The sequence below is a fragment of the Heterodontus francisci genome, chromosome 30, assembly GCF_036365525.1.
Source record: "Heterodontus francisci isolate sHetFra1 chromosome 30, sHetFra1.hap1, whole genome shotgun sequence".
In the NCBI taxonomy this organism is placed as follows: domain Eukaryota; kingdom Metazoa; phylum Chordata; class Chondrichthyes; order Heterodontiformes; family Heterodontidae; genus Heterodontus; species Heterodontus francisci.
Window position 1 is genome coordinate 27,670,245 of NC_090400.1, and position 26,678 is coordinate 27,696,922.

Consider the following 26,678-nt stretch of genomic DNA (forward strand, 5'->3'; position numbering starts at 1 on the left):
CATCTCTCCATCCACACATTCAGCTGCACTATCCTCCTATTCACTACCTTTGAGATACTACTTTTTATTTCCTTTCTTAGCTCCCTGAATGCAACCTGTAGGATCTCATCTCTCTTTCTACCGATGTCATTGGTACCAATATGGACCATGACCTCTGGCTGTTCAACTTCCCCCCTCAGAATGTTCTTTACTTCATGTGTTGTATTAATTTTAGTGTTAATTTCACCGTGTGCTGTTAATTTTGTTAATTTCACCGTTATGTTAATTTTACTGTTAACTTTATCGTGTGTGGTGTTTATTTCAGTGTGTTAATTTCACAATGAGCATTTCATTATCTTTTATTTTAATCCCACTGTCAATTTCATATGTGCCGTGTTAATTTCATCTTGTGTTGTGTTAATTGCACAATATGTTGTGTTATTTTCATCGTGTGTTAATTTCGCTGTTAGTTTCACCATGTGCTGTGTTAATTTCTGTTTGCAGTTGCTGAGTGTGATGATTCGCTTTGTAAGTTGCAGACTCCTGTGTCAGTTTTTGATGTCAGGAATGTTCTGTCATTTTTTTTTTCTCTCTCCCCCTGTAAGCAGAGTGAGCCCCGCCCCGACATGCGCTCTGCCGGCAGCTGGCAGTGCTTGGAGCCGCCTCCCTCGCCCGGTGAGTGGGGGAAAGAAGCCGCAGAGCTCGGCATCGCCATCCTCTCGCTGCTGAGTGTTTGGACAGTGCGCGCAGAGCCGTTCCGAGTCGAGCCCCCAGGACATCGCAGAGATGAAGGATCGCACCCAGGAGTTGCGGGCTGTGAGTATCCAGAAAGTGAGGAGGGGGTGGTTGTGTGCGTACCCGCGCCGTACCCATGGCCGGGGGTCGGCTGGGGAGGTGCCGTGGCTGCAGTTGTCCGGGCTTGATGTGCTGCTGCAGTCAGTGGGAAGCAGTCAGGTTATTCTGCATCTCGATAGCGGTTGCACAAACACGCCTGGCGGTGCGGGCACTGGCGTTAGTGCTGAGCCTGTGCTCAGCCCGAGAGATGGGGACGGGGGAACGGGACAGCTCCTAACTTCAGCCGCATCCCTGCGGATCAGAGGCTGAGACTGAGCTGCCCCTGGGAGCAGTGAACCGAGCTTCACCTGAGAACAGTGTGTCTGCCATGGAGCCGAGAGTGGAAACGGTGCCTGCAGCTTCACTCACGGGAGGGGGGTTCCCTGTGTGCTGGACTGGGGAGGGGTCCGAGTCCCTGGGAATGACGGCAGGTCTGCAGGTAAAGGATGTGCAGGTTTGATTGATCCTTCTTTCTCCTTAACCGAGTCATCGGATGAATACTGAGCAGCCTCTCTCTCTCTCTACTCCTGCCCCTCGCTGCTGCTATAGTTCAATCAGATTTTCTTCGAGCTCAGTGCTCGGTGCGAGCCCAAATGCTGGCAGCGAAAACGGCCCCTCCACCTTGCAACGGGCTGGCCCCAGGGGTTTGGAGCAGCTAATTCAAGACATGATTCTCGTTCAGGTGATCGCAGCCTATCTCCGCGACACACACACGCCCCACGCATCTTTCACCTGGTCATCTTACCTTTACTGTCAATCACCCTCTGTGACCTGTTAATTCCCATTTGTTGTAAGTTTTTCGGAAAGCCAGTCGCGGAAACAGGTCTTGTGGTGTCCAAGGTGCCTTTCTTTTGTTATATCTCTCTTTTTACATCTGTTTCTCTCGCTTTTTTGTCACTTCCATCTCCCCCTTTTTCATTCTCCTGTTTGTAGCCCTCCCTGCTGTTTGTTTCGTCAATACCTTTTCCCTACCTTGCTCATGCTGCTTTCCATGATGTGGATGGGTGGGGTGTTTGTGAGTGTCTAGATGGGATGGGGGGGGGGGGGGGGGGTGGAGGGAGGGGGATTGATGGTGAGATATTTGAAGACGCTCATACAATGGCTGGTGGAAGAAATGGAGGTGGCGATCGGAAAAAAAAGAATCAGCTTCACTTACATGGAACAGAATGAGCATTAGACCGGCCCTCTGACCTGGAACAACCATTTACTGTGTGGCCTGTATGGTTTCAAATAAAACCTGAACTAAATCACACACCAGCCTGGTGCTGCTGAGGGAAGGGGCTTTAGCAAGTTTGGATGGAGTTGATGTCAATCAGGAGCCACCAGAGTAGTAATAGAGGAGCTTATGGAATCTTATGGAGAGGCGCAGTGTTCTCCGCTCAAATGGGTCAGTGGGTATCAGAAGGAGATGGTCTCCTGTTGTGGCAGGTATGGAAAAGCATATGAGCAGTCATGTGACAGTAATGTCATTATTAGTTCTGGGCCACCACAGTGTCCTGCACAGGTGGCTTCAGGAACTCTTCAGAATGCACAGAGCTATAGCATTCGGGCATTCCTGGTGCTGTTTGAGGTGCATGAGAGTTAGTTGTGGATGCAGTTGGCATCTGTATCACTCATTAGTGCTGGTTGGGCTCAGCAGTTGCCACCCACTACAATTAACTCTCTGAGGGGAGCACTTCTGAGTAGGACATGCGGATAAACACAGCAGGAAAGGTTGAAATTTCGTGCCCCACAAGACCTACCACACTGTGGATTCTCACCAAATAAAATTGTCACGTGGAATATATTGTCTAGTCTGTCTTCTTTTATTTTGAAAAGATGGAACTGTCAGAAGTAGATCAAATCAAAACTAAAGAGGTAAAGGAATCAGCAGGTCCCTGATTGTAAATCTGTCCAGTGGAAAATTATATTGGACGATTACAGAGCAGATATGTTGTGGGCAAAGAGTCGGTCTGTACCTGTCTCCCTTGCAGCAGTGATTCATCTGCTAATGGCTCCTGTTGACCTCTAATTCTTCCATGCCCATGGCAATAAAGTGCAGCATACTGTTCAATTTTGCCCTCTGTGTTAGGATATATATTATGGCCCCATTAACAAATAGAAATATGTAAATTGAAAACATACGACAGGTCAAGCATCTGAGAAGAGAGAAAGAGTTAATGTTTCAGGTTGATGACCTTTCATTAGAACAGTTCTGATGAAAGGTCATGCACATGAAACATTAACACTGCTTCACACTACACAAATTCTGCTTGACTTGCTGAGTGTTTCCATATTTTATGTTTTTATTTCAGATTTCCAGCATCTGCAGTATTTGTCTTTTGCAAACATGTAAATTGTTGATTTTGCAACCCAAATTCTCACTCGGTAGTGAGGGTCGTGTTTATCCGTATGCATTGTTGCATCTGATCTTTGCTGGGGTACTTGGTTCTTTGATGGTGTCATCAGCCTTGGTTAACAACATCTTTGAAGAATCAGCTCTCCAGCCTTCCCTCTCTGAAAGAGCGGTGTGCTGTTCGATGTTTTCATTCTGATGCAATAAAGTATAATCCCCAGAATGTGTAATCCACATCCAACAATGTGCTTCATTTTCTGGTCATGGCCGTGCACATTTTGTATGTTGTTGAAATACTATACCTTCCTATTTGGGATACCCTAAAGTTATTGCTGGGAACATAACTGGTTACTAGTGTACAGTTAGTGTGCCTTAAAGAAACCAGCAGTCTGGTAAAACTGTAGCTACATCTGCTGAAGTGAATATGGGTGGCTGAGTGACAAAACAGTGTTCATTTGCTGACTGAATGCAGATTAGAATGGCGTAGTGACTGATTCCTGTGGTTCAGGGTCATCAACATTCCTTGTATTATAACAATTTGGAGCTAGTGATGACCTTCACTGCTCCTGGTAATGCAGTGTGGATGGTGCACTGTCCTGGTCATTGACCAAATGTAACACATTATTCACAATCTTCACTGCTGATCCTAAGCCGCCACTTGTGTTGCTCCTTTGTGAGAACAAACATATCTCTTGTGGTGGACCCAGTCAAAGAGGTAGTTTGTTCTGAGCATTGAACCTCTTGTAGAAACATTAGGAACAGGTGTATATTATTTTCCCCAGCCTGGTGTAAAACCCTATGGTATAGAACACTACCTTATGCATATATTCCTCCCAGATAATGTCTCACCCTTGCTGGTATAGAACATCACTAATTTATTGTTCTTGGTAACTACCATCTTTCCCAGTGTATACCCCAACCTGGTGGTAATGTATTCCCCTCCCTGTACAAAACCAACTAGTATATTTTCTCCACCTAGTGTATATCCCTTACTATATATCCCCCACCTCTGATGTTAATCTCAAGTCGCAATCTTAGCAGTTTATTGCCAGAGGAGATGGTGTGGCCTTTTTTAGAACTGGCGGACTCTGCTGCAGGTAGACTTTATAAATTCAGCCAAACTGGTCACAGAAGTGGGTCAAAGTTGGATCCAGGGGCAGCTGCTGATCTTTCCTCGTCCATGGCAACCAGAACCCTAACCTGCAAATGCAGTACAGTTAATGTCCAGCACCAAGCATGATCTAACGAAAACAATGCCAGTACCGACTGACCTACACAGTTACAGTAGCCTAGTGCTATAATACTGGAGCAGCAACCCATAGGTTATAGGATCAAACCCCACCACGGCAAGCTTAAAACTGAATGGTAATTTGTGTGCTAACACCAGAAAATAACCATGAAAACAACTGGGTCACCAATGTCCTTCTGAGAAGGAAACCAGCTGTCTCTACCAGGTTTAGCCTGCATGTAAATCCAAGCACACACTGCAGAATTGGCTCTTAATGCCCTTAGGGCAATTTAGGGGAGGGGCCACCATTACTGCCTTGCTAGTACTATCCTTTGTAAAACCTCTGAACAACCAAAGGGTCAGATTATTAAAATGAAACATTCATTTTGTAACACCAGTGACAAAAGAACTTAAATGTATTACATCAGGACTGAGTTCCCTTTACACAGTGGGAAAAATGTCAACAATCATTTAAAAACCATTGGCAGCAAAAAACAAACATGAAGTAATTGGTTCTACAGTCAAGACAGTAATGCTGCTGGTTGGGATGCTGCCAGCACCTTGTGATGTGTGAAGCAGGTGTTGCAGTTACTATTGGGTAGTTTATGTAATGTGGTTTATTGTTTAGCTTTCTAAATGTGTTTTCATCATGAGAATTGTGTTTTAAGAGTGAGCAGAGTGATGGTGATGGAAAAACTAGAATTTGACTGTTAAAATCTGGAGTCATTTTCCAGAGAGCACAACTGCTGATTAAAATAAAGATCAAGCAGTAACTTGAGATGTTTTGGGCTATTCTGATATGTAACACCCAGACAATGATGTGAACCTGTGTATAGTGTCTTAGCCAACTTGGAAGAAAAGAACACAAGAAATAGGAGCCAGAGTAGGCCATTCAGCCCTTCTAGCCTACTCCTCCATTCGATAATATGGTTGATCATCTACCTCAACTCTGCCTTCCTGCATTATCCCCATATTCCTTAATTCCCTTCGTACTCAAAAATCCATCTATCCCTGTCTTGAATATACTTAATGACTGAACATCCACAGCTCTCTGGGGTAGAGAATTTCAAACATTCACAACCCTTTGAGTGAAGAAACTTCTCCTCATCTCAGTCCTAAATGGCAGACTGCTTATTCTGAGACCGTGGCCTCTAGTTCTAGATTCCCCAGCCAAGGGAAACATCCTCTCAGCACCTACTCTATCAAGCCCTTTAAGAATTTTATATGTTTCAATCAGATCACCTCCCATCTGTCTAAATTTTTGGAAATAGAGGCCTAGTCTATTCAATCTCTTCCCCCTAAGACAATCACCTCATCCCAGGAATTAGTCTAGCGAGCCTGCGTTGCACTCTTTCCAAAGCAACTATAACCTTCATTATGTAAGGAGACCAAAACTATACACAGTACTCTAGATGTGGTCTTAGCAAAGCCCTATTCAATTGCAGCAAGACATCTTCACTCTTATACTTCAGTCCCTTTGTAATAAAGGATAACAGCCCATTTGCTTTCCTAATTTCTTGCTGTACCTGCATGTTAACTTCCTGTGATTCATGGACAAGGACAACCAGATCCCTCTGAATACCAACATTATTCTCTCACCATTTACAAATATTCTGCTTTTCTATTTTTCCTTTCAAAGTGAATAACTTCACGCTTCCCCATATTATGTTCCATCTGCCATGTTCTTGCCCATTCACTTAACCTGTCTATATTCCTTTGCAGCCTCTTTCTGTCCTCCTCACATAGCTTTGTATCGTCAGCAAACGTGGATACTTTACACTTGGTCCCCTAATTTAAATAATTGATATAGATTGTAAATAGCTGAGGTCCAACCACTAATCCTTGCGACAGCCCACCAGTTACAACCTGCCAACCCAAAAATGACCAATTTATTTCTACTCTCTGTTTTCTGTCCATTAACCAATCCTCAATCCATGGTAATGTATTAGCCCCAATTCCATGAGCTCCATTTTGTGTAATAATCTGTTGCTGTGGCAACTTATTGAATACGTTTTGAAAATACAAATACACTGCATCCCCCTTATGGTTCCCCCTTAACTACCCTACTAATTACATCCTCAAAAATCTGTCAGTAGATTTGTGAAACATGATTTCCCTTTCTTAAATCTGTGTTGAATCTGCCTAATCATATTATGATTTTCCAAGTGCCCTGTTACCATGCCCTTACTAATGGATTCTAGCACTTTACTACTGATGCAACTCCTGAATCTCATTCCCTTTTACCTTTTTGTGGGCACACACTACAGAGGGCACACACTCTCTCCTTTATTTAGTGATTCTTGTTAACAAAATTCTATCTAATGGAATGGTACCATGAATCTCTAGCTCAGCAACACTCCCACTGTGAATGGGAAGGGAGATAATGGAATTTTATCACTGGTTACAGAATGTGCCACCAGACAAAGGAACTGAATGTGCCCACTCCCTGCCAACTTCACTTACCACAGATAATGATGATCTGTTCACTTACAGCAGATGAGCACATAAAGCACCCCGTGATTTTCCGGGATTTAACTCCGTACTTGTTGGGTTTTTACTTTAACTGATAATTCCACTTAGATTTCCAATTAGCTATGGGCTGAAATCAGAAACAGACTGGAAGAAGGATGTCAGATAATATCAAGGTTTGATAAATGACAACGATAGAAGTTATTAGGCCAGCTCTTTGAACAGCGCAGTCAAGCCTTTTCCTCATTCCTTTAATGGCTACAGAGGTGATTTGCTGCACATTTCTGCTGCTCAGTGTCTTCAGTGAGATGCTATACATTATTTCCAAATGAACAACATTTAGTCATGTGCAATATTTCACTGTACCATTATCCAAAATTGGAATGCTAGCCCACTGGTGGAGCTTAAATGCACCAGAGTTTGCCCACATATCTTGGGGAAAGCAGTGGCATTTTTTTTAAAAATGCTATAATGGCAAACACTAACCAATTGAAGAATTAAAGTAATGGTTCTAAGCATATTTGACCCTGCAAGGCTATTAATTCTGTTTTCTCCACTCTGTTAGATTTTTTGATGTTGCCTGCATGCTGCTGCTGCAGCAGTTCTTAAACAATTAACGGACACTTGCTGGTAACAGGTAGTGCTCCCACACCAAGGTTGCCACTGGACATCATTCACCTTTTAGTTGAATTGCAAAAACCTGTAGCTTGATGTTAACCCTTCAAGAACTGAATTCAGTTCAATGGGTTTGGAAATCCACTGTTGTTTATTCCATCAGATTATAACCAGGAGCAAATGTATTGATGAGCACTCAGTTTGAAGAAGTGAATTGTCCTGAGAAGGTAGGGAGCAGAAGTAGAGATTATTTTCTGCCAGGCCATGGTTCAATGCATTTAATTGAAATAGGAGATCATGCAACGTTGTTGTCTGTGATTACCTATACAATTTTCTAATCCCAAACATTCCACCATGTGGAGTCTCCAAAAGAAGGTCATACAAAGCTCCAAAGGCAGCACGGAAAACTTTATGGACACCTTTTTGCTAGAGTAACATTGGCACAGGATGAGGAACAGAATCCCTGTCTGTCCTTCTGGAGAATAGTGCAAAGCATTCATCCCTGCTGACTCTCTCGACCTACACTGGCTCAATTCATATGGAGGACTGCTCTAAAGCCTCCTTTCCTTGCATCAATGGGGAGTGCATGGCATTGTCAAGATTTTTCTGGGAAATGAGAAAATCTTTCTGTTGGGTGTGCTAATGATGTACAACTTCCTGGCCAACAGCAGGATTCCACTCCTAGTGGTGGTAAACCTGGCATCTATTCCACCACTTGCAAGTATGTTGAACTCTACTTTGGTGACACTGACTACTCTTTGCAGAAACAGTGTACTGAACAATGGCATGATTTTGAAAAAGAAGATTGCCAGTCCATCAGCTCTTGTTGCTCCTGCAGTTGAGGAAGGTAATGAGCCAAATTTCGATACAGTCAAATTAACTGTTCAGCTCAATATGTCACCCATTGTTCTCTGTTTAGTTCCTTCTATTACTTTCCACGCCACCACCCATTTCCTTCCCCCACCCCCATTCTCTCATTCGACACAGCCAAGTCTGCTTCACTCATGACAACTTGACCTGGTCTCTTCTATTCGCCTCTTGACTTATCTCTTTCACCCATTGTCAATTTGTCTATTTTCTTGTCTCCACCCCTTTCCCCCAGTGCCCAATGTTGGCTGTCTGGAGGCTGTAGGATTTATCAGCATGTTCCCCACCATCCCCTTCTCACACCCCCTGGGGAGGGCCAGGCTATGTGCACTCTTGGCTGCCGGAGAGCACCACTGTGATAAGACAGTGGTTCTCAGACTTTTTTGGTTTAAGGACCCCTTTTCAAATGGATTAGTAAACACAAGCCCCTGTTTAAATTATAATACTATATAGTACTCATAATATGAAATTGCTGCATGTAAAGAGTGTTTTAATATTGCTTTGAAGAAAACAAGTGAAATGGGTGCGCCTGCTTCTCACTGCGGGGTTGCACACTCGCTCCTAGGTGAGACAGACAGTGCACTCTGAACTGCAAATGTGGCAGCCGCACTCCACACCAACCTCCTGCTTCACATTTCACGTTATTTTCTGGACCCCCTGGAAAGTCTCTATGGACTTCGGGTTGCGAACCACTATAATAAGGCATTGAAATGGAAATTGCTGTTCTAATAAACTAAAAAGCAATTGACGTGTATTGGCTGAGGGTAATCTGACTGAGCTGCTATTCAGGGAGTCTGACGTTAATACATCACCCTGCTGGCATAGTTTAGCAAATTAGCTGCAGCATTTTGGAACAAACTCGTGCGATGCAGTATCTTACTGTTGCTGTGATCAGTAAGTTCAATTAAAGACTTGCTCATTGTCTGCATTGTCTGTACCCGACTCTGGATCTCTTTATTGCCCCTATCATAGCACAGTACTGGGAAAATCCTGGATCAGGGTTTATCACTTAATCCTGATTTAACTCAGTAAGCCTCTTGCTTTCTATTAGCTGTAATCACAAGTGTGATTTTACACAGATTCACAGGGATGAGGAGCAAGCAGCAACCCCCTCCCTGGAACAAACATCCCCGGGCTCAGCACAGCATTGGTTAAACACTTAGTAAAGCTGCCACTATACTGTCTCCTCAAACAATCTCAGGTCAGGTACAGCATGGATTAGAAAGAAGAGTCTGAAGAATCAGAAGATGACATGGGCTTTGGTCTCTTTGACTAAATACAAAGCTGTCTTTAAAATAAACTATTCTGTGTTCTAAAAAAAAATGGATTGGATATAAAGAAAACCCCTCTTTACACGGCCCAAAAATGTGACGTAATTCTAGCCTATCCTTGTGCAACTCTGAATGAGATTGTCAAATTAATCCCAGCTGGTGTCAAATATTAAGTAATTTTGTCCTCTGAACTGCTCATCTCCCACATTATGCACAGCTGATTACATTGATCTTTCAATCTGGACTCAACCTTAAAATGGAGTTTGGCTTTAAAACAACATATGTCATAGAATTATAAATGATACAGCACCAAAGGAGACCCTTTGGCCCATCATGCCTATGCCAGTGCTTTGAAAGAGCTATCCAAATAGTCCCACTACCCTGCTCTTTCCCAGAGCCCTTAAAATTTTCCCCTTCAAATATTTATCCAATTCTCTTTCAAAGGTTATTATTGAATTTGCTTCCACCACCATCACCCTTTCAGACAGTGCATTTGTAATCATAACTTGCTGTGTAATTTTTTTCCCCTCATGCTGTGTCCAGTTCTTTTACGAATCACCTTATTACATTAATTCTGTGATCTCTGGTTACTGATTCTTCTGCCACTGGAAAAGGTTTCTCCTTATTTACTTTATCAAAACCCTTCATGACTTTGAACATCTTTATCAAATATCCCCTTAAAGTTCTCTTCTCTAAGCAAAAGAAACCCAGCTTCTCTGGTGTCTCCAGCTGACTGAAATCTTTCATCATTGCTACCATTCTAATAAATCTCTTCTGCATCCTTTCTAAAGCCTTGACATCTTCTCTAAAGTATGGTGCTCAGAATTGGCCACAATATTGCAGCTGGGTCCTAACCAGTGTTTTGTAAAGGTTTAGCATAACTTCCTTTCATTTGTACTCTATGCCTCTATTTATAAAGCCAAGAATCCTGTATGCTTTTTTAACAGCCTTCTCAACTTGGCCTGCCACCTTCAAAGACTTGTGTATATACACCCCCAGGTATCTCTGTTCCTGCACTCTTTTTTAAATTGTACCATTTAGTTTATATTGCTTCTTCTCATTCTTCCTACCAAAATGACTTACTTCACACTTCTCGGCATTAAATTTCTTATGCTTTGTTTGTGCCTATTTCACCAGCCTGTCTATGTCCTTCTGAAACCTGTTACTGTTCTCTGTACTGTTTATTACCTTTTCAAATTTCATATCATCTGCAAACTTTGAAATTATGCCCTGTCTGCCCAAATCAGAAAACAAGTAACTATAGGCCAGTTAGCTTGACGTCTGTTGTGTGGAAGGCGTTAGAATTAATCATTCAGGAGGTTATAGCTGGGCACTTAGAAAAACTCGAGGTAATCGGGAATAGTCAGCATGGTTTTGTGAAAGGGAAATCATGTTTAACCAATTCTTTGAAGGAATAACATGCGCTGTGGATAAAGGGGAGCCTGTTGACGTACAGTATTTGGATTTCCAGAAGGCATTTGACAAGGTGCCACATAAAAGGTTATTGCGCAAAGTAGGAGCTCATGGTGTAGGGGGTAACAAATTAGCATGGATAGAAGATTGGCTGGCTGGCAGAAAACAGAGTATGCATAAATGGGTCCTTTTCTGATTGTCAGGATGTGACGAGTGGAGTCTGCAGGGGTCTGTGCTGGGGCCTCAACTTTTTATAATTTATATCAATGACTTAGATGAGGGGAGCAATGGCAATGGTAGCTAAATTTGCAGATGACAGAAAGAAAAGAAAGTATGTTATGAAGAGGAAGTAGAGGTTGCAGACCGATATAGATAGATTGAGGGAGTGGGCAGAAATCTGGCAGATGGAGTATAATGTGGGAAAATGTGAAGTTATTCACTTTGGCAGGAGGAATAAAAAAGCAGGGTATTACTTAAACGGAGAACGACTGCAGAATTCCGAGGTGCAGAGGGATCTAGGTGTTCTAGTGCATGAGTCACAAAAAGTTAGTATGCAGGTACAGCAGGTAATAAAGACAGCTAATGGAATACAATCCTTCATTACAGAAGGACTTGAAAATAAAAGTAAGGACGTTATGCTTCAGTTATACAGGGCATTGATGAGACAACTTCTCGAATACTGTGTGCAGTTTTGGTCTCCTTATGTAAGGAAGGATGTAAATACATTGGAGGCAGTTCAGAGGAGGTTTACCAGATTGATACCTGGTAAGAGCGATTTGTCTTATGAGGAAAGGTTGGACAGACTGGGCTTGTTTTCACTGGAGTTTAGAAGAATGAGGGGAGACTTGATTGAAGTATATAAGATCCTGAACGGTCTTGACAAGTTGGATGTGGAAAGGATGTTTCCTCTTGTGGGTGAGTCCAGAACTAGGAGGCACTGTTTTAAAATTAGGAGTCGCCCTTTTAGGACAGAGATGAGGAGAATTTTTTTCTCTCAAAGGGTTGTGCAACTTTGGAACTCTCTGCCTCAGAAGCTGGTGGAGGCGGGGTCATTGAATATTTTTAAGGCAGAGGTAGCTAGATTCTTGTTAGGCAAGGGAATCAAAGGTTATCGGGGGTGATGGGAGTGTGGAATTAGCGACACAATCAGATCAGCCATGATCTTATTGAATGGCGGAGCAGGCTCAAGGGGCCGAATGGCCTACTTCTGCTCCTAATTCGTATAGTTGTATAATCCAGTGGAGAACTCTGGGGAACTCCACTGCACACTTCCCTGACGTTTGAAAAATAACCATTCACTACTACTATCTGCTTTTAGTCCACACAGCCACTGCCCCCTTTAATCCCATGGTCTTCAATTTTACTGCTAAGTTTATTATGTGGTACTTATCAAATTCTTTTTTGAAATTCCATATACACAAAATCAACCACACTTACCTCATCAACCCTCTCTGTTCCTTCTTCAAAGAGCTCAACCAAGTTAGTCAAACAAGATTTGCCTTTAACAAATCCATGCTAGTTTTCATTTATTGACCAATATTTTTCCAAGTGCCAGTTTAATTTTTCCAGAATTATTGGCTTTAAAAGTTTCCCTACCATCGCCGTTGGGCTGACTCGACTGTTGTTGTCGGGTTTACCCCTCCTCTTTTATGAATTGGTGTATTTGCAATCCTCCAGTCTTCTGCCACCACTCCAATATCTAAGGGGAACTGGACAATTGGAGCCAAAGTCTCTACAATTCCACTCTTCCCTCAACAACTTAGGATGCATCCCATCCAGACTGTGTGACTTTTCTACTTTGAGCACTGCCAACCTTTTAAGTACCTCTTTATTTTTATCCTATTCAATTTTGATACTACCTATCCTTTTACTACGACATTGGCAGTATCCTCTTTTGTGAAGACTGATGCAAAGTACTCATTTATTACCTCAGCATGCCCTCTGCTTCCAAAAGAAGATCTCTAATGGGCCCCACTCTTCCTTTGACTCCCTTTTATCACGATGTTTATAAAAGACTTTTGGGAACTCTTTTATGTTGCCTGTAAATCTATTCTCATACATTCTCTTTTCCCCTCTTATTTCCTTTTTCATTACTCCCCTGTGCATTTTGAATTCAGCTTGGTTCTCTACTGAATTATGAACCTTATTATTTATCATAAGGCTGCTTTCTTCTGTTTTATTTTAAATCTACATCGCTAGTCATCCAGGGAGCTCTAGCTTTGAATGCCCTTCCTTTCCCCCTCATGGGAATATGTCTAGTCTGTACCCGAACTACAATAACTCCTCTTTGAAGGCCTCCTGTTGCTTAATTAGTGTTTTACTATCTAGATTTGCCTTTATATAACACCTTTAACATAGAAAATTGTCCTGAGGCACTTAACAGCAGTGTGAGGAAAAATGGCCAAAGATTAGAAGAGTGATCAAAGTCTTAGTCAAACAGATGGTTTTTAGGTAGGCAGAGAGAAAGAGAGAGAGACTTAGGGAGGTAATTCCAGAGGAATAGGGCCTAGATGACTGAATGGTGGGGGAACTGTCGAGATGATTATAAGAGGCTGGAGTTGTACGAATGGTATATGGGGAAGATTGATGTAAGTCTGGAGGAGATTACAGGAATAAAGTTGGGTGAGGCCATGGAAGCAATTAAACACAAAGATGAGAACTTTACATTTAAGGTGTTTGAGCACTGGGAGTCAATGTAAGTCAGTGGGAATAGGTATGAAGGGAGAATGGAATTTGGTGTGGGATAGGAGACGGGCAGCAGAGTTTTGGCTGAGCCAAAACTGACAGAGGGTGGAGGATAACGGGCTGGCCAAAAAGGTTTTGCAGTAATTGGGCCTGATATTTATGGGGAGGGAACAGGGTGGGGGGAGTGGGAAAGCTTTAGCAGCCGGGATCCTGGCAGTCCTGCCAATCTAATGCCTGCTGATCTGAAAAGGCAGCCAGCTAGATTTAGAGGCTGGTTGGCTGTTGGATTGGAAGGCCATAGCATCAGGCGGTGGGGCCATGATTTAGATCAGGCAGGCCGTGAGTAGATCAGAGGTGCGGGGAGGACATTGGGGAGGGGGCCATGATTATATTGTTTTGGGGGAGGGAGGGGGTGTGGGGGAATCTAATTATAAGGAAGGAAGCAGGTAAACCTGAGAGGCCAGGGGTGGAGGGAAGCACTGCTGCTATTCCTGGCCAACAAGCAGTGCTGTAAAGACACTTATCTGATGGATCACAGCCCTTCTTGCCTCCCTTCAGCTGCCAGGTTGTCCAACCTGCAGGCATTTAAAGTAAACCTCTGGCTAAATTTGTGGCATGCAGCCCTATTAAAATAATTTAATGATGGACCCACCTTTGGAGAGCAGGTTAGTCACACCTGCCTCTGTAAAAACCAGAAGTGGGCACATAGGCGGGTTGAGGTTGGGTTACCAATTTTTGAATTTTTAATCTTCCCCCTTCTCTGGGGGCTTAAAATTACCCCGTTGAATCTTGAGGTGACAAAGGCAAGATTGAGCCGATGTTAGAGCTGGAATTTGGCACGCTTTGTAAAGGAACGGATTCTGGGGTTGGAAATTGAACTCGGGGTTGAACAGAACACTGAGATTGTGAACAGTCTTGCACAGCCTTTAATACTGAAGGTTGCAAGGCCACACAGCTGCATGTTTATTGCAGGGGTCTGACACAGCCAGTGGTAACGTGAGCCTGAGCTCCAGATTCTCATTACTCATGAGGTATCAAACATTAGTTTATTATGAAAACATAAAACCCACAATGTCCCAAAGCTTCGCCTAAGAGGTTGTTGCCATCTTGGTGCAGGGTGAAGGACCCGAGTATGCCATATAGCTCCTGAAGAGAAGGGCAAAGGTTATTGCCTGGGTTTGTTGAGTCTGGAAAAATTTTAAAAATGCAACACCAGAATTTATGAACAATATCAGTGCCACCCACCTATTCAGGTATCTGGTGTCTGAGTCTGCTGTGCTTGCTCTTGTGCTCTCCCTTTTTCACCTCTCCCCACTTCAATCTCTTTCTAAACCCACCCCCAACCATTCCCTGTAATCTGTGCATTGTCAGTGCTTCTCTTGCTCTTTGTGACAGTCCCTCTCTGTCCCCAGTCCCCCTCTGCCCCTCTTTCTGTCATATCTCCAGACTGGTCTTATCTGATGTGTCACAGTTTTTTTCTCCCAGTTATCGAGCCTCCAGCCCTAGTTATCACCTCCTCATTATTGGTCCTCTCTTGATTTTCTCACAAATTGGTTTCCGCCACAGAAATATTTTTCTTGCAAACAGCTACTTTACTTTTATTCAAAACACACTGTACCTGACAAATGGTGATTGGGTGTTAGGCCCATGTCTTGTAGGAAACATCTGTTGTTGCTGAGCCTGTAATCTTTTATTGCTGCACGCACCTACATTATGCCATTATCTGAGGGCTGCTCCTTGTGTGTCTATTATTCTCTGCATTGTTATTCAGACCTGCATATGGCACTTTCCATCAATGCAGTTGTGTCTCTGTGAGCAAAATTACATTCATTATACACATCTTCGAAATGTATTAGGCTTAGTAATTACAGCAAATTCTTGCTGCTTTTTAATTGTACAAAATAAGGAAGTTTCTATAGTGGTGTCAAGACGGGGAATGCTTGCTGGAGAACAGCAGGCAGGGTTAAATAATTGAGATGTAAAAGAATAATTCACTTTCAAACCAGATATTTCAGTCACCTTTTACTCTATTGTCCAGCTCCATGGGAATCCTCTTGCATTGTTCCATTCCTATGTATCTAAATGCAAACAGCACACCTCTAGCAATGACTTCACCAATTCCCACATCATTGCTTCAGGGATCCCAAGGATCCACCCTTGGCCTCCTCCTCCTTCCTTCTCTCCATGCTGTCCATTGGCAACTTCACAGCCTTGGGGCTCAGTGTCCAGATGAAAGCTGATGATACCTAGCTCTATCTCTCCAACATGTATCTCAGCCCCTCGACTGTCCCTGTGCTGTCGACAGTCTGTCTGATAGCCTGTCTTGGATGGGTCCAACTTCCAGCTCAACATTGGAAAGATTGAAGCCATTGTCTTCACCAACACCCCACCTCCATCCCTCACCATCTGCCCATCATTAACCCCACTCCCCTTCCACTGATTACACCCACTGCCACTACCTCAGGCTAAAGCAGACTGTGTAATCTTGGCATCCTTAACCGAGATCATGTACTTTCATCTGTCTGTGCTTCTGCACTTCTGCTGCTTAAACTATAATAGCTGCCTTTATTACATCCAAACTCAACTATTCTAATGTTCTCCTTCTGGCCACCCATCCTTCATTAACTCCCTCCAAGAGTAGTGAAAAACAAGTTTCATCTTTCCCCTTTGATATTGAACTGAAAGAAAGGAAGATCAAAAGACATCCTACAAAATTGAACAGAACTGTCAAATGAGGGTTCAAAGACTCGCACACTGCTTGAAAGCTTTCCTTATTCCATGTGTGTACCTGTGGAACAGGCAGCACTGCCACAGTGGTGGGGAGTCTACCACATCCCTTCAGAAAAAGGAGCTGTAATCTTTAAATTAGAGTGTGGCCATTGAAATTTTCAAGACTGAGATTGACAGAGTCTTGTTAGGTATGGGTAGCAAGGAATATGAATCAAGGGCAGGTAATTGGAGTTTGGGTACAGATCAGCGATGATCTAATTGAATGTTGGAATGAGGTCAAAGGGCTGAATGGCCTACTGCTGCTGCTTTGTTCCTCTTCCTCTATCGAATAGTCCAGGGAATAACATTTTTCATTTGCAATACATGTTAAATAAGCCACAAAAACACCTTATTCGGTACCCTTTTGAAGTGACTAGCCAGGGACATAGATTTCATCCATATTCTAGAGGACCTATTCAGCATCAGCCACCACCACTGCACCACCCCTTCCTTTCAATCCCATCACACTTGATTGTTAAACTACGATTTTTCACATCAAGCTACGGGGAATTACTGGGAATCCGTTAAAAAGAAACAAGGCATTGACCCAGTTAAAATTTGCTTTAAAATATGCAGAGATTTTTATAAAACTAAACAAGAGAGATCTCAGCGAATAAATTAATATTCTGCAGTTCTTTTAAAATTCCCTCTGGAGCATTTATACTGAACTTTCCCGCAGAAACTGAGATGGGTGGGATGGAGGCACTGCAGGGTAGATTTCTGGAAGCAGTAGGTTGCTGGGACAATTCTCTTTTTGCTTTTCTCTTCTTTCCTTGTTGTGAAACCTGACCAAGCAGGGAAAAAAACTGATCAGACTCTGGAGGCGGCCTTAAGGGTCAGGCAAACCTTCCAAGAAACCAAAGAAATTGAAGCAAGTGGCATTGCAATAAATGTTTCATCATCTGAAGTCACGTCAGTATAAATGTGCAAATTATGGAAAAATTCCTTCAATACTTTTTTCAGGAGAAGCTGGGGACCAAGCAGAGGCTCCTCCGGCCCTGTGTGTTGAGAGGCCTGTCAGTTCTGGTGCGAGAATTGTTGATAGTTTTTGCACATGGAATTATTTCTATGAAGGTACCTTGTAGACTCAAATGTCACGCAGCAGAAATGAGAGGTTCATTGAGGTGACCTGATTAAAGCAGGAGAGGTCTCAGAACCCACACTGCAGTTGGGACAGATAGCAATTAATCTAACCAAATGAATCAACATTAAGTTTGCACTTTTGGGGCAGTTTCAGTGGCTGAAAGGTACACTGAGGTGACAGTTATTCAGGATGGAATCCAGTCCAATGGGCCAACTTGATCTTGGTGAGTGGAATGCTCCAGCCAGCACTCACATGCCTTGCTGAGTCCTGGGATTGGAGGGGGGAGTTGTTGTTGAGGTAAATTCTACAGTTAAAAAAAGGGACAATTAAGCAGGTTAGCTATACCTAAGGTGAGGTTGATTCCAGCAGTGAGTAGTTGACTTATACAATCTAATGAGGTCCCAACCTGACCTTAACTCTTCGCAAACGTGAACTTTCTGTTTTCACTGCAGTGGATATCGAGGCATCTGAGTTACCAGCTCTGCAGTGCTGGGTTTGTAATTATAATATTTAAATGAGGTTACTTTATGGTGTCTTTGGCAGTGATTTAAAATCAATGCCTCCTGCATGGGGATTTTGAGGCTCCGGGAAACTCAGCAGAGGAATGGAGACAAGATTGAGTGACACTTGATTCGGGTGGTTAATAGTCAGGAGACCCAGTATGAATAAAGGCTCAATACTCACAGCTGCTTTCTCAGTTCCCTCTAGAAAACAGTTTGGTGAGAGACTTATCTATACAGTTTAGAGATGTTCACACAGAGTGTTAGAATGAATGGAATCATAGTTACTTTTGATTGGACTTTGAATGAGGAAGACATACGAATTAGGAGCAGGAGTAGGCCACTCAGCCCCTCGAGCCTGCTCTGTCATTCAATAAGTTCATGGCTGATCTGATTGTAACCTCAACTCCATATTTTCACCTACCCCTGATAACCTTTCACCCTCTTGCTTATCAAGAATCTATCTACCTCTGCCTTAAAAAAAAAGTAAAGACTCTGCTTCCACTGCCCTTTGAGGAAGAGAGTTCCAAAGATTCACAACCCTCTGAGAGAAATAAAATTCTCATCTTTGTCTTAAATGGGTGACCCCTTATTTTTAACAGTGTTCTAGATTCTCCCACAAGAGGAAACATCCTTTCCACATCCACCCTGTCAAGACCCCTCAGGATTTCATATGTTTCAATCAAGTCGCCTCTTACTCTTCTAAACATCAATGGATACAAGCCTAGCCTGTCCAACCTTTCCTTGTAGGACAATCCGCCCATTCCAGGTATTCATCTAGTAAACCTTCTCTGAACTGCTTCCAATGCATTTACATCCTTAAATAAGGAGACCAATACTGTAGACAGTATTCCAGATATGGTCTCACCAATGCCCTGTATAACTGAAGCATAACTTCCTTACTTTTGTATTCAATTCCCCTTGCAATAGAACAACAAGCATCCATAGCAGCAGGGGCATGCTGTGGAGGGAGCTGCAAAACAGAGAAGGAACCAACTGAGGGGTCAGATTTGCAGAAGATACTACCCACCTAACTGGGTGTGCAGATAAAGGCTCAGCTAACTGGATCTTTTGGAAGAGCAGTGCTTCCAAAGGTTGAGATTGTCATTTCAGGTGGCTGCAGACATCCCCCCACCTCTGTGAGCCTGCAGGGAAGCTGCCAGCTTTTACTGGGCGGTCTCGCCATGTGGCGGAGAGTCCCCCTGCCCCTGGTTGTGAAAGTCACCACTGCTCACAATTTCTTTGCCTCCGGCTCCTTCCAGGCAGAATTTATTGTTCCCCATGGAAGCCAGTTGTGAGGTGGTGGGGGCTGGACAATCGGGCGGGTGGTGGAGTGCCCATCGCCTTCTTGATGCTGTGCAGTTATCTCAGCAGTGGGGAAGGTTGATGGCGGCCTTCCCTTTCAGAGGCCAATTAATGGCTGCTTAAGTGCTCTTCCTGCTGACGCTGGCATTCTACCAGCGCCAGGGGGACCCTCTGCCACATGGCGAGACTGCCCAGTAAAAGTTGGCAGCCTCCCTGCAGGCTCACGGGGGTGTGGAGAGGGCCTCCTAATTGAGCCCCACGGAGCCCCCCATCCCTTGCTGGGACCTGCCTGACTGGCCCTAGCGATCCCTCATCCCACTCATCTGGGTTCCAGGGCGGTGCTGTCTGTCGGGTGCAGTCCTAGCAGTGGCCACCGCTCCCAGTGGCGCTGCTGGGACTGACGAGGTGCCAGTCCTCCGGTTAGCCAATAGCTCCTGGGCGGGATCTCCACCTTTAATGGGACAGGTGCCCTAATGCCAGGTCCTGATAGGTGCAGAATTGGGTCGGGGATCCCGTAAATGGCCGAGTCAAGATTGCCCCCAGCTTTCCGGCCCCCGGTTAGGGCCACCGCTGCCTGCATTAAATTCAGCCCATAGTGGAAGTTTGGCTGTCGGCTGCAAGTAAATAGATACAGCAGATGATAGATGGATTGTTTGCCAGTGCTGGGAGCTATGTAAACTTCCTCTGTGCTGACAATAGCCAAAATGAGTGAGCACTCTGATCCATGATTTTGGCTGTCTGCCCAGTGGTGGAGGGTACCACAGGTTGCAAACACATGGCAATCCGAGCATCACCGCATCAACCAGGAGCATCCGTCAAGCACAAAAGATTTCATTTTATTATTTTTAATTTGGTGTGCAACCACAAGAAAAAGCTTGTGCATGTTTATGCCAAATTCCCTGGAAGCTTCCAATGATGCTCTCATATTGCAACAGTCCAAAATCCCCACACTGTTCATTCTTGGAACTAGGTGACAACCTAGTCCCTTGAAACCTGGCTGATAATTTTGAAGAAGCCCCCAATGAACACTAAGATCGCTACAAAGCAAGCCACATGACAACCAGATGTGTCATTGCGCAAGCCATCAGCATGCTCAAGATGTGCTTCAGGTGCTTGGACAGGTCTGGAGGTGTCTTTAAGTACTCACCAGCAAGGGTCTCAAGGATAATTGTGGTGTTCTGCTTTCTGTACAACAGAGTGCAGCAATGAGTATTAGAGGTGGAGGAAGAGCAAGACACTCTGCACTCTTCATGGGATTAAGATGGGGCCCCAAATGCCAGACCAGCCACTCACATTGTTGCTCAGGATGATGAATGCCGTGATGACTCAAAGGTTCAGTTCATCATTCGCACAGGACCAAATTAACTATCGCAACTCATCACCACAGACCCAAAGCAGTCCTGTAACCGCCCATCCTTGCTGCAAATTAATAAATTTGATGTAACTAAATAAATGGAACTTAATAACACAACATTTTCAAAAATGCCCATGTGTATTACCCTTGGTGAACAACAAAGCTTTTCCTTTCCCTACTGCCCGATGTGGTACAATTCCCATGGCTTCAGCAGAGTTAGAACTGGGCTGCTCTGATCCCGACTCTGATTTCTGAGACACTTGCTGGCAGTGACCTCTGGATGTTGGAGCTTGTGAGGGACCCACCAAAAACTGCTGCACCTGCACCATGGCTATCTGAAGCAGAGACAGTTTGTCAGGTGCTGATTGGTTGGAGGGTGTGAAGATGCAATGTGGGAATGGTTTGAGTGGCATTCCCTTCCCTTTTGCCATCATCCCCCTCCTGGGCCAGTGGCACATCACTACTACGTCTCTGTGGGAGAGCAGCTTGAAGCAGATCTATGATGTCTTATAAGATCACAGCTAAGATAGGTCATCCTGCTTAAGGTGGCAGAAATATTGTCATCCTTAGTTTTCAGGGCTGTGGTCAGAGCCTGCAGGGACTGATTAGTGTGCTGATTAAAGGTCACTCTATCCATGGAAGACATTTTTTCATTGGCCTTCGACATCAGTCCACAAATGCTTGAGCTGGACTCTTCCATCCTCTGTGGGCAGTGTGTCTGCCATGACTGCCAGTACCACAAACATTTACTGCTGCCCCTCTGTCATTCTCCTTTTCATTGATGGCCCCCAGGCTTCAACATCTCTGACCAGCTAAGCAGAGCTGGGAAAGGACTGCACCCTATGCTGCAGACTCTCCACAGCTATCCTTGCCATCATTGTCTGCTCAAGCTCACTTGTTTACTGCGATTCACGAGGTGCAATCCCACTAACTCTCTAATAGGACCTAGCAAAGATTTTGTATCTGCACTGGTGCCTAGTAAGCATGTCGCCTGTGACAGTGCACCCCGAGAAGGAATAAGGTGCTCTGAGGAAACGCGTCCACAAGAGGCATGGGCAGTTGTTCTTTGTGTGATGGTCCTAGAGGAAAGAGGCGGATATGATTTATTCATGGAAATGTAAAAATGTTGAAATTCAGCATGATTCAGGTGATCACATTTCATTTGGTGCCGAAATCAAATCAACATGTCTTAGCCTTGCATGAAATGTGGGTAGGAGATAGTTACTGCTGTCATCACGTGGCAGCAAAATCGAACTCGCCTTCTCCAATGGTCAGTGATGCTGAAATACCACTTACCACAGGGCTTTGTTCTCTGCAGCTGTCAACTGTATGATCTGTGGTGGGCCACCTCTGGTCCTCTCCATCTCTGCTGCATCTTGGACTCTATTCAGGGCAAGGGGCACAACAGATCTATGCATGTCTTTAAGACATGTGCATCCAGTGAGGGTGACTGTTAGTCACATGCATCATGAGTGCCACTGGCACGCATTTGAGGACGTGCACTGAGAGACAGGTGAGCTGAATGAGGTGAGATCAGATTGCATAAGGATTTGGGTTAGTGGCAGTGATGGATAGAGAATCAGAGATGTGAGAAAGTGCATAGAAAGGGAACGATGGGTGCTGCTGAAGCCTAAGTGGCTGTGAAGAGTAAGGTGATGGAGTAAGCTTGATAAGACAGAGAATGGGAAAGGGGAAAGGGTGCGCTACAGGATGTAGGTGAATCTGCAACTATGCTTATCTTTCCTGACCTGGTTAGGTCATTAAACTGCTTCTTGCACTGGATAAAAGTACATGGCACTATATTCCTGCTGCTGAGCTCCTCAACTTCCTCTAACCACACCTTCATGGTCACTGCAGCAGGTTCCTGGGGAACAGGAAGAACCTCCTTCCTTATCCTTACTGCACCCTGCAGTACATCAAGTTATGCTTCATTGAAGCAGGGCACAGCCTTTGACTTTCTTGACTCCATCTTTCTCTCTCTCGTAAAATGTTGCCAACTCTTCCAAGTTCCTGCTTTGCATTGGCCCTTTAAATAATCCAAGCAAATTGTGTCATGTGGGTGTGAATCACGCCTGCTCACGTGCACTGGAGATGCAAAACTCGGAATGATGAAATCCAACAGTCCCATGATCATCTGCAATTTGTACTCACTATCGCCCCTCCCCCTGCCAGCTCAGGTCAGCCTTTACATTATTATTGACCCACATGTGGGTGATACTTAGTGTATTGGTGGTTCACTTTGGTCAATAACTGGATTGATGGTTGATTTAATTTTATTAATGTATAATGTGTATTGGTGTTTGATTTTGTTTAGTGACAATCATTGTTTGACACCAGTCCTGCAGTTGTATATCAGATTAACTGCAGTTTGCCAGTTTGTCTCAGTGGTTGATTTCAGTGGATTTGTAAAGTGCCTAATTCTGGGCTATGCCAGTTTGCAGCATCAAGTTTAACAGTGACTGGTTGAGGGAGGTAGAGGTCAATAGCAGCCATCATGTGAGCTGTGAACACTGTTATTAGACTGTCTACCATGTTCTCTATCATGCCAGCCTTTCAATATCTACACTCCGATTGCTCCTAAGCCTCCAAATGCAAGCTTCTCACACTAGCCGACTTGCTCCTGCTCCAGATTAATTAACAGCCTGTCCTAAATCAGAGTGACTGATAACAATTTAATGGATGATGCAATTAACCTCTAACCTCTATTGAGTGTGCTATTTCTGCTCCTATTGGCTGCTTATTGTAGATTGTGTGATGTGGAGAGACCAAGGGTTGCAGCCACATATTCATCACCCTGACTGGAGCATTCACAGATTTATTGGTTGGGAAAGCAATACTATCTTTACCTTCCTAAAGTTCCTGTCATTAACTAGTTTCATTGTTTCAGATGGCTTTTGCAGTGAATCCAACATAATTACATAACCTCATTTCAGCTCTGCTGAGCTCTGTCCACAATCTGCATGCAGCTAAGGCACAGGCCGGTTGGGGAAGTGACATAGAGACAGAGCAGGATTCTGGGATAAGGATGAAGGCTGCTTCTTAGAAACAATTCACCTAAATCTGTTCACAAAGCAGAAATTTCAAATGCTGGCAATAAAATCTCAGGTTTCCGAGTGTGATTTTGGATTCTGTAAAATTAACATTTTTATGTGTAATTTGCTGCTGGTTGGTTGTATGTTTGAATGCATCAAATTTGTAAAATATGATACCATGGGATGTAATCAAAACTACAGACAAGAGTTGTGTCAGGCTGCTCAGTGCCCCAGGTAGATTGAGGAGTGGTGTATTGTCCCAGGGTGGAGTGGAGAGCAATGTCCAGTGCCCCAGAAAAAGAGCTGGCAGCAAATGTACAGTACCCCAGGGCGGAGCAGGCAGATGGTCTGCGTAACCCCAGGGCGGAGAGCTGGTGTACCCAGCCCCAGGGCAGAGCAGGCTGATGGTCTACGCAACCCCAGGGTGGAGAGCTAGTATACCCAGTCCCAGGGTGGAACATGCAGATGGTGTACCCAGCCCCGGCATGGTGTGGAATTGGCAGATGGTGTTCACAGCCCCGGGGTAGAGCAGGCAGATGTTATACCCACCCCTGGGGCGGATTAGGCAGAAGGTGTACCCAGTTCCGGGTGGAGTAGGCAGAAGGTGTACCCAGCCCCGGCATGGGGTGGAGCAGGCAGATGGTGTACACAGCCCCCGGGTAGAGCAGGCAGATGGTGTACCTAGCCCTGGGGCGGAGCAGGCAGATGGTATACCCAGCCCCGGGGCGGGGTGGAGCAGGCAGATGGTATACCCAGCCCCGGGGCGGGGTGGAGCAGGCAGATGGCGTACCCAGCCCCAGGGTGGGGCAGGCAGATGGTGTACCCAGCCCCGGGGCGGGGTGGAGCAGGCAGATGGTGTACCCAGCCCCAGGGCGGGGTGGAGCAGACAGATGGTGTACCCAGCCCCGGGGAAGGGTGGAGCAGGCAGATGGTGTACCCAGCCCCGGGGTGGGCTGGAGGTCTGGTGTACAGTTTTGAAACCGCAGCAGCCTTGAAATCAGCCTTATAAAGAGGGCTAAATTGAACATTTCTAGCAGTGTTTGCATGCTTCTGCTCAATTACAAAATGCCTTCAAGAGTATATTTTGCTTTCCCCTTTCCAAAATGGATGTTCCAAGATATTGACATGGTGCCTATCTGCCTTGTGTAAATTATCTGACCTTGGAAACTCCATTGGCGTCAGGCTCTCCTACTAATGGGATGTGAATCCTGCTGCATTGCAGTCACAGGAGCAGAGCAGAATTATAGATATTCAGGGCCCATATGTCTCCTGCGCTAGTAACTCTATCCTTACTGATAATCCAGGTCCCCTCACCCTGACTGAGTCAGTAACTCCTATTCAGCATCCTAAGTTTGACTATCGGTTGCGGCAGCTGCAGTCCTGACAAGAAGTACATCATCAGATCTATGCACGAAGCTTCATTGCTGTGACAATATCCAGAGACCTCAAGCGTTCCATCAATATCTAGCTCTCATGCCTATTAATGTGACATTGATCAACAATCCAATTCTCAAAATTGAACCACTGCACCAAGAACTAGAGAACTAACCAAGTGGATTTGTGTCTGAAGCTATAAAGGAGGACCTTGAACTCATCTTTGTAACTCTGCTGCAGTATTTTATTAATATAGCAAGTAAAGTGGTCAATCTAACTATTCTTTCCCAGTAATTAACCTTAGATTATTATGACTGTGCATTTTGTTATGATCGTCTGGTCCTATGATCTTTGTGATTTAATGACATGATACAGAATTGCTGTCTCATGTCCGATATTGTGTGGGCTAGTGTCCAAAATGGGACTAAAACCACCGTTACAGGAGCTCCTCAGTGCTCAATATTAATAAATAGAGAACTGGGAGGGATTATAGGCTGCAATCAACTTCTGACTTCAACAAGAAAAATGCAACCAGTGTTTAAATTCTTTAATGCAACCTCACTCTTGTAATCTTTCCAGACATTTTTATTCTCAGTTTATGAAAAAGCATCCTTCAAAGACTGGCATGTGCCAGCTCAGGCAGCTGTGGAAAGGTTACTTCTCCCAGCCTGTGCCCTGTGTTACTGACTATATCTCTATTGACGTAAATCCATCTGCCTTACCCATCAGTCTTAATCAGCTCCTAATTGAAAACCCCAGAACGGTGCAATTAAATAAAATGCTGTTAATAATTCTATGTAAAGATTAAGATGGGTTGTTCAGATCTTTAGGGCTTACTTGAGTGATGCTGCCCTGTCCAATGGGTACACTCCTGACCAGGGCTCTGTGTAACTATTCTTTATTCTTTCACAGGCAAAGGACAGCGATGATGATGATGAAGTCACCGTTAATGTGGACAGGGACCACTTCATGGATGAGTTCTTTGAGCAGGTGAGATTGTTGTGACTGGAGGCAGAGGGAAGAACAATGGGAAACAGCTGTAGTAACAGCAGGATTTCATCAGGGTTCAAGGTACATCCTAAGCAGCTGTAAAGGAAGCAAGGGTATAGCAATATGTCCGTGGACTGTAAACCCACTGTGTTAAATGTCATTACAGTCAGATCACCAGATAAGAGCTGCCCTTTAGAGAAGTTCTATATAAACTTTCAGATCTACTAGAATGAAAAGATTGGAGTGAGTTGTAGATGGATCAAGTCAGCATCTTTATACAGCAACAATAGCAGAGTTTCTTAGTTAATACAGCTCAGGACCTAGCTGCATTTCTGCCTTGAGGAGGAGCTTGGTAAGTTGAGATTCAAGCACAGAATTTAGGAAATGATCATGTCCTCTATCGGCCAATAAAACCATTGACATTTACAGCACAGGAGGATGCCATTATGTTAGGTCGCTCTATGTTAGAATAATCCAGAATTAATCCCACTGCCATGCTACCTAGCCACTTAGTCTAATCCTACTCTCCATGGCTCAGTTGGTAGCACTCTCACCTGTGAGTCACAAGGTTCTA

At 44.3% G+C, this 26,678-nt stretch overlaps 1 protein-coding gene across 2 annotated transcripts in view; it reads left to right on the top strand.

The window, feature by feature from the left end:
* Positions 1-668: 668 nt before the first annotated feature.
* Positions 669-26,678, top strand: part of LOC137346642 (syntaxin-1A-like) — a 320,432-nt gene continuing 294,422 nt past the window's right edge. For both annotated transcript variants that reach the window (XM_068010271.1, XM_068010270.1), the window contains exons 1-2: positions 669-795; positions 26,027-26,104. In XM_068010271.1, the coding sequence (XP_067866372.1) occupies positions 766-795; positions 26,027-26,104 (108 nt within the window). In that variant the 5' untranslated portion in view covers positions 669-765. The remainder of the gene's footprint in view (positions 796-26,026; positions 26,105-26,678) is intronic.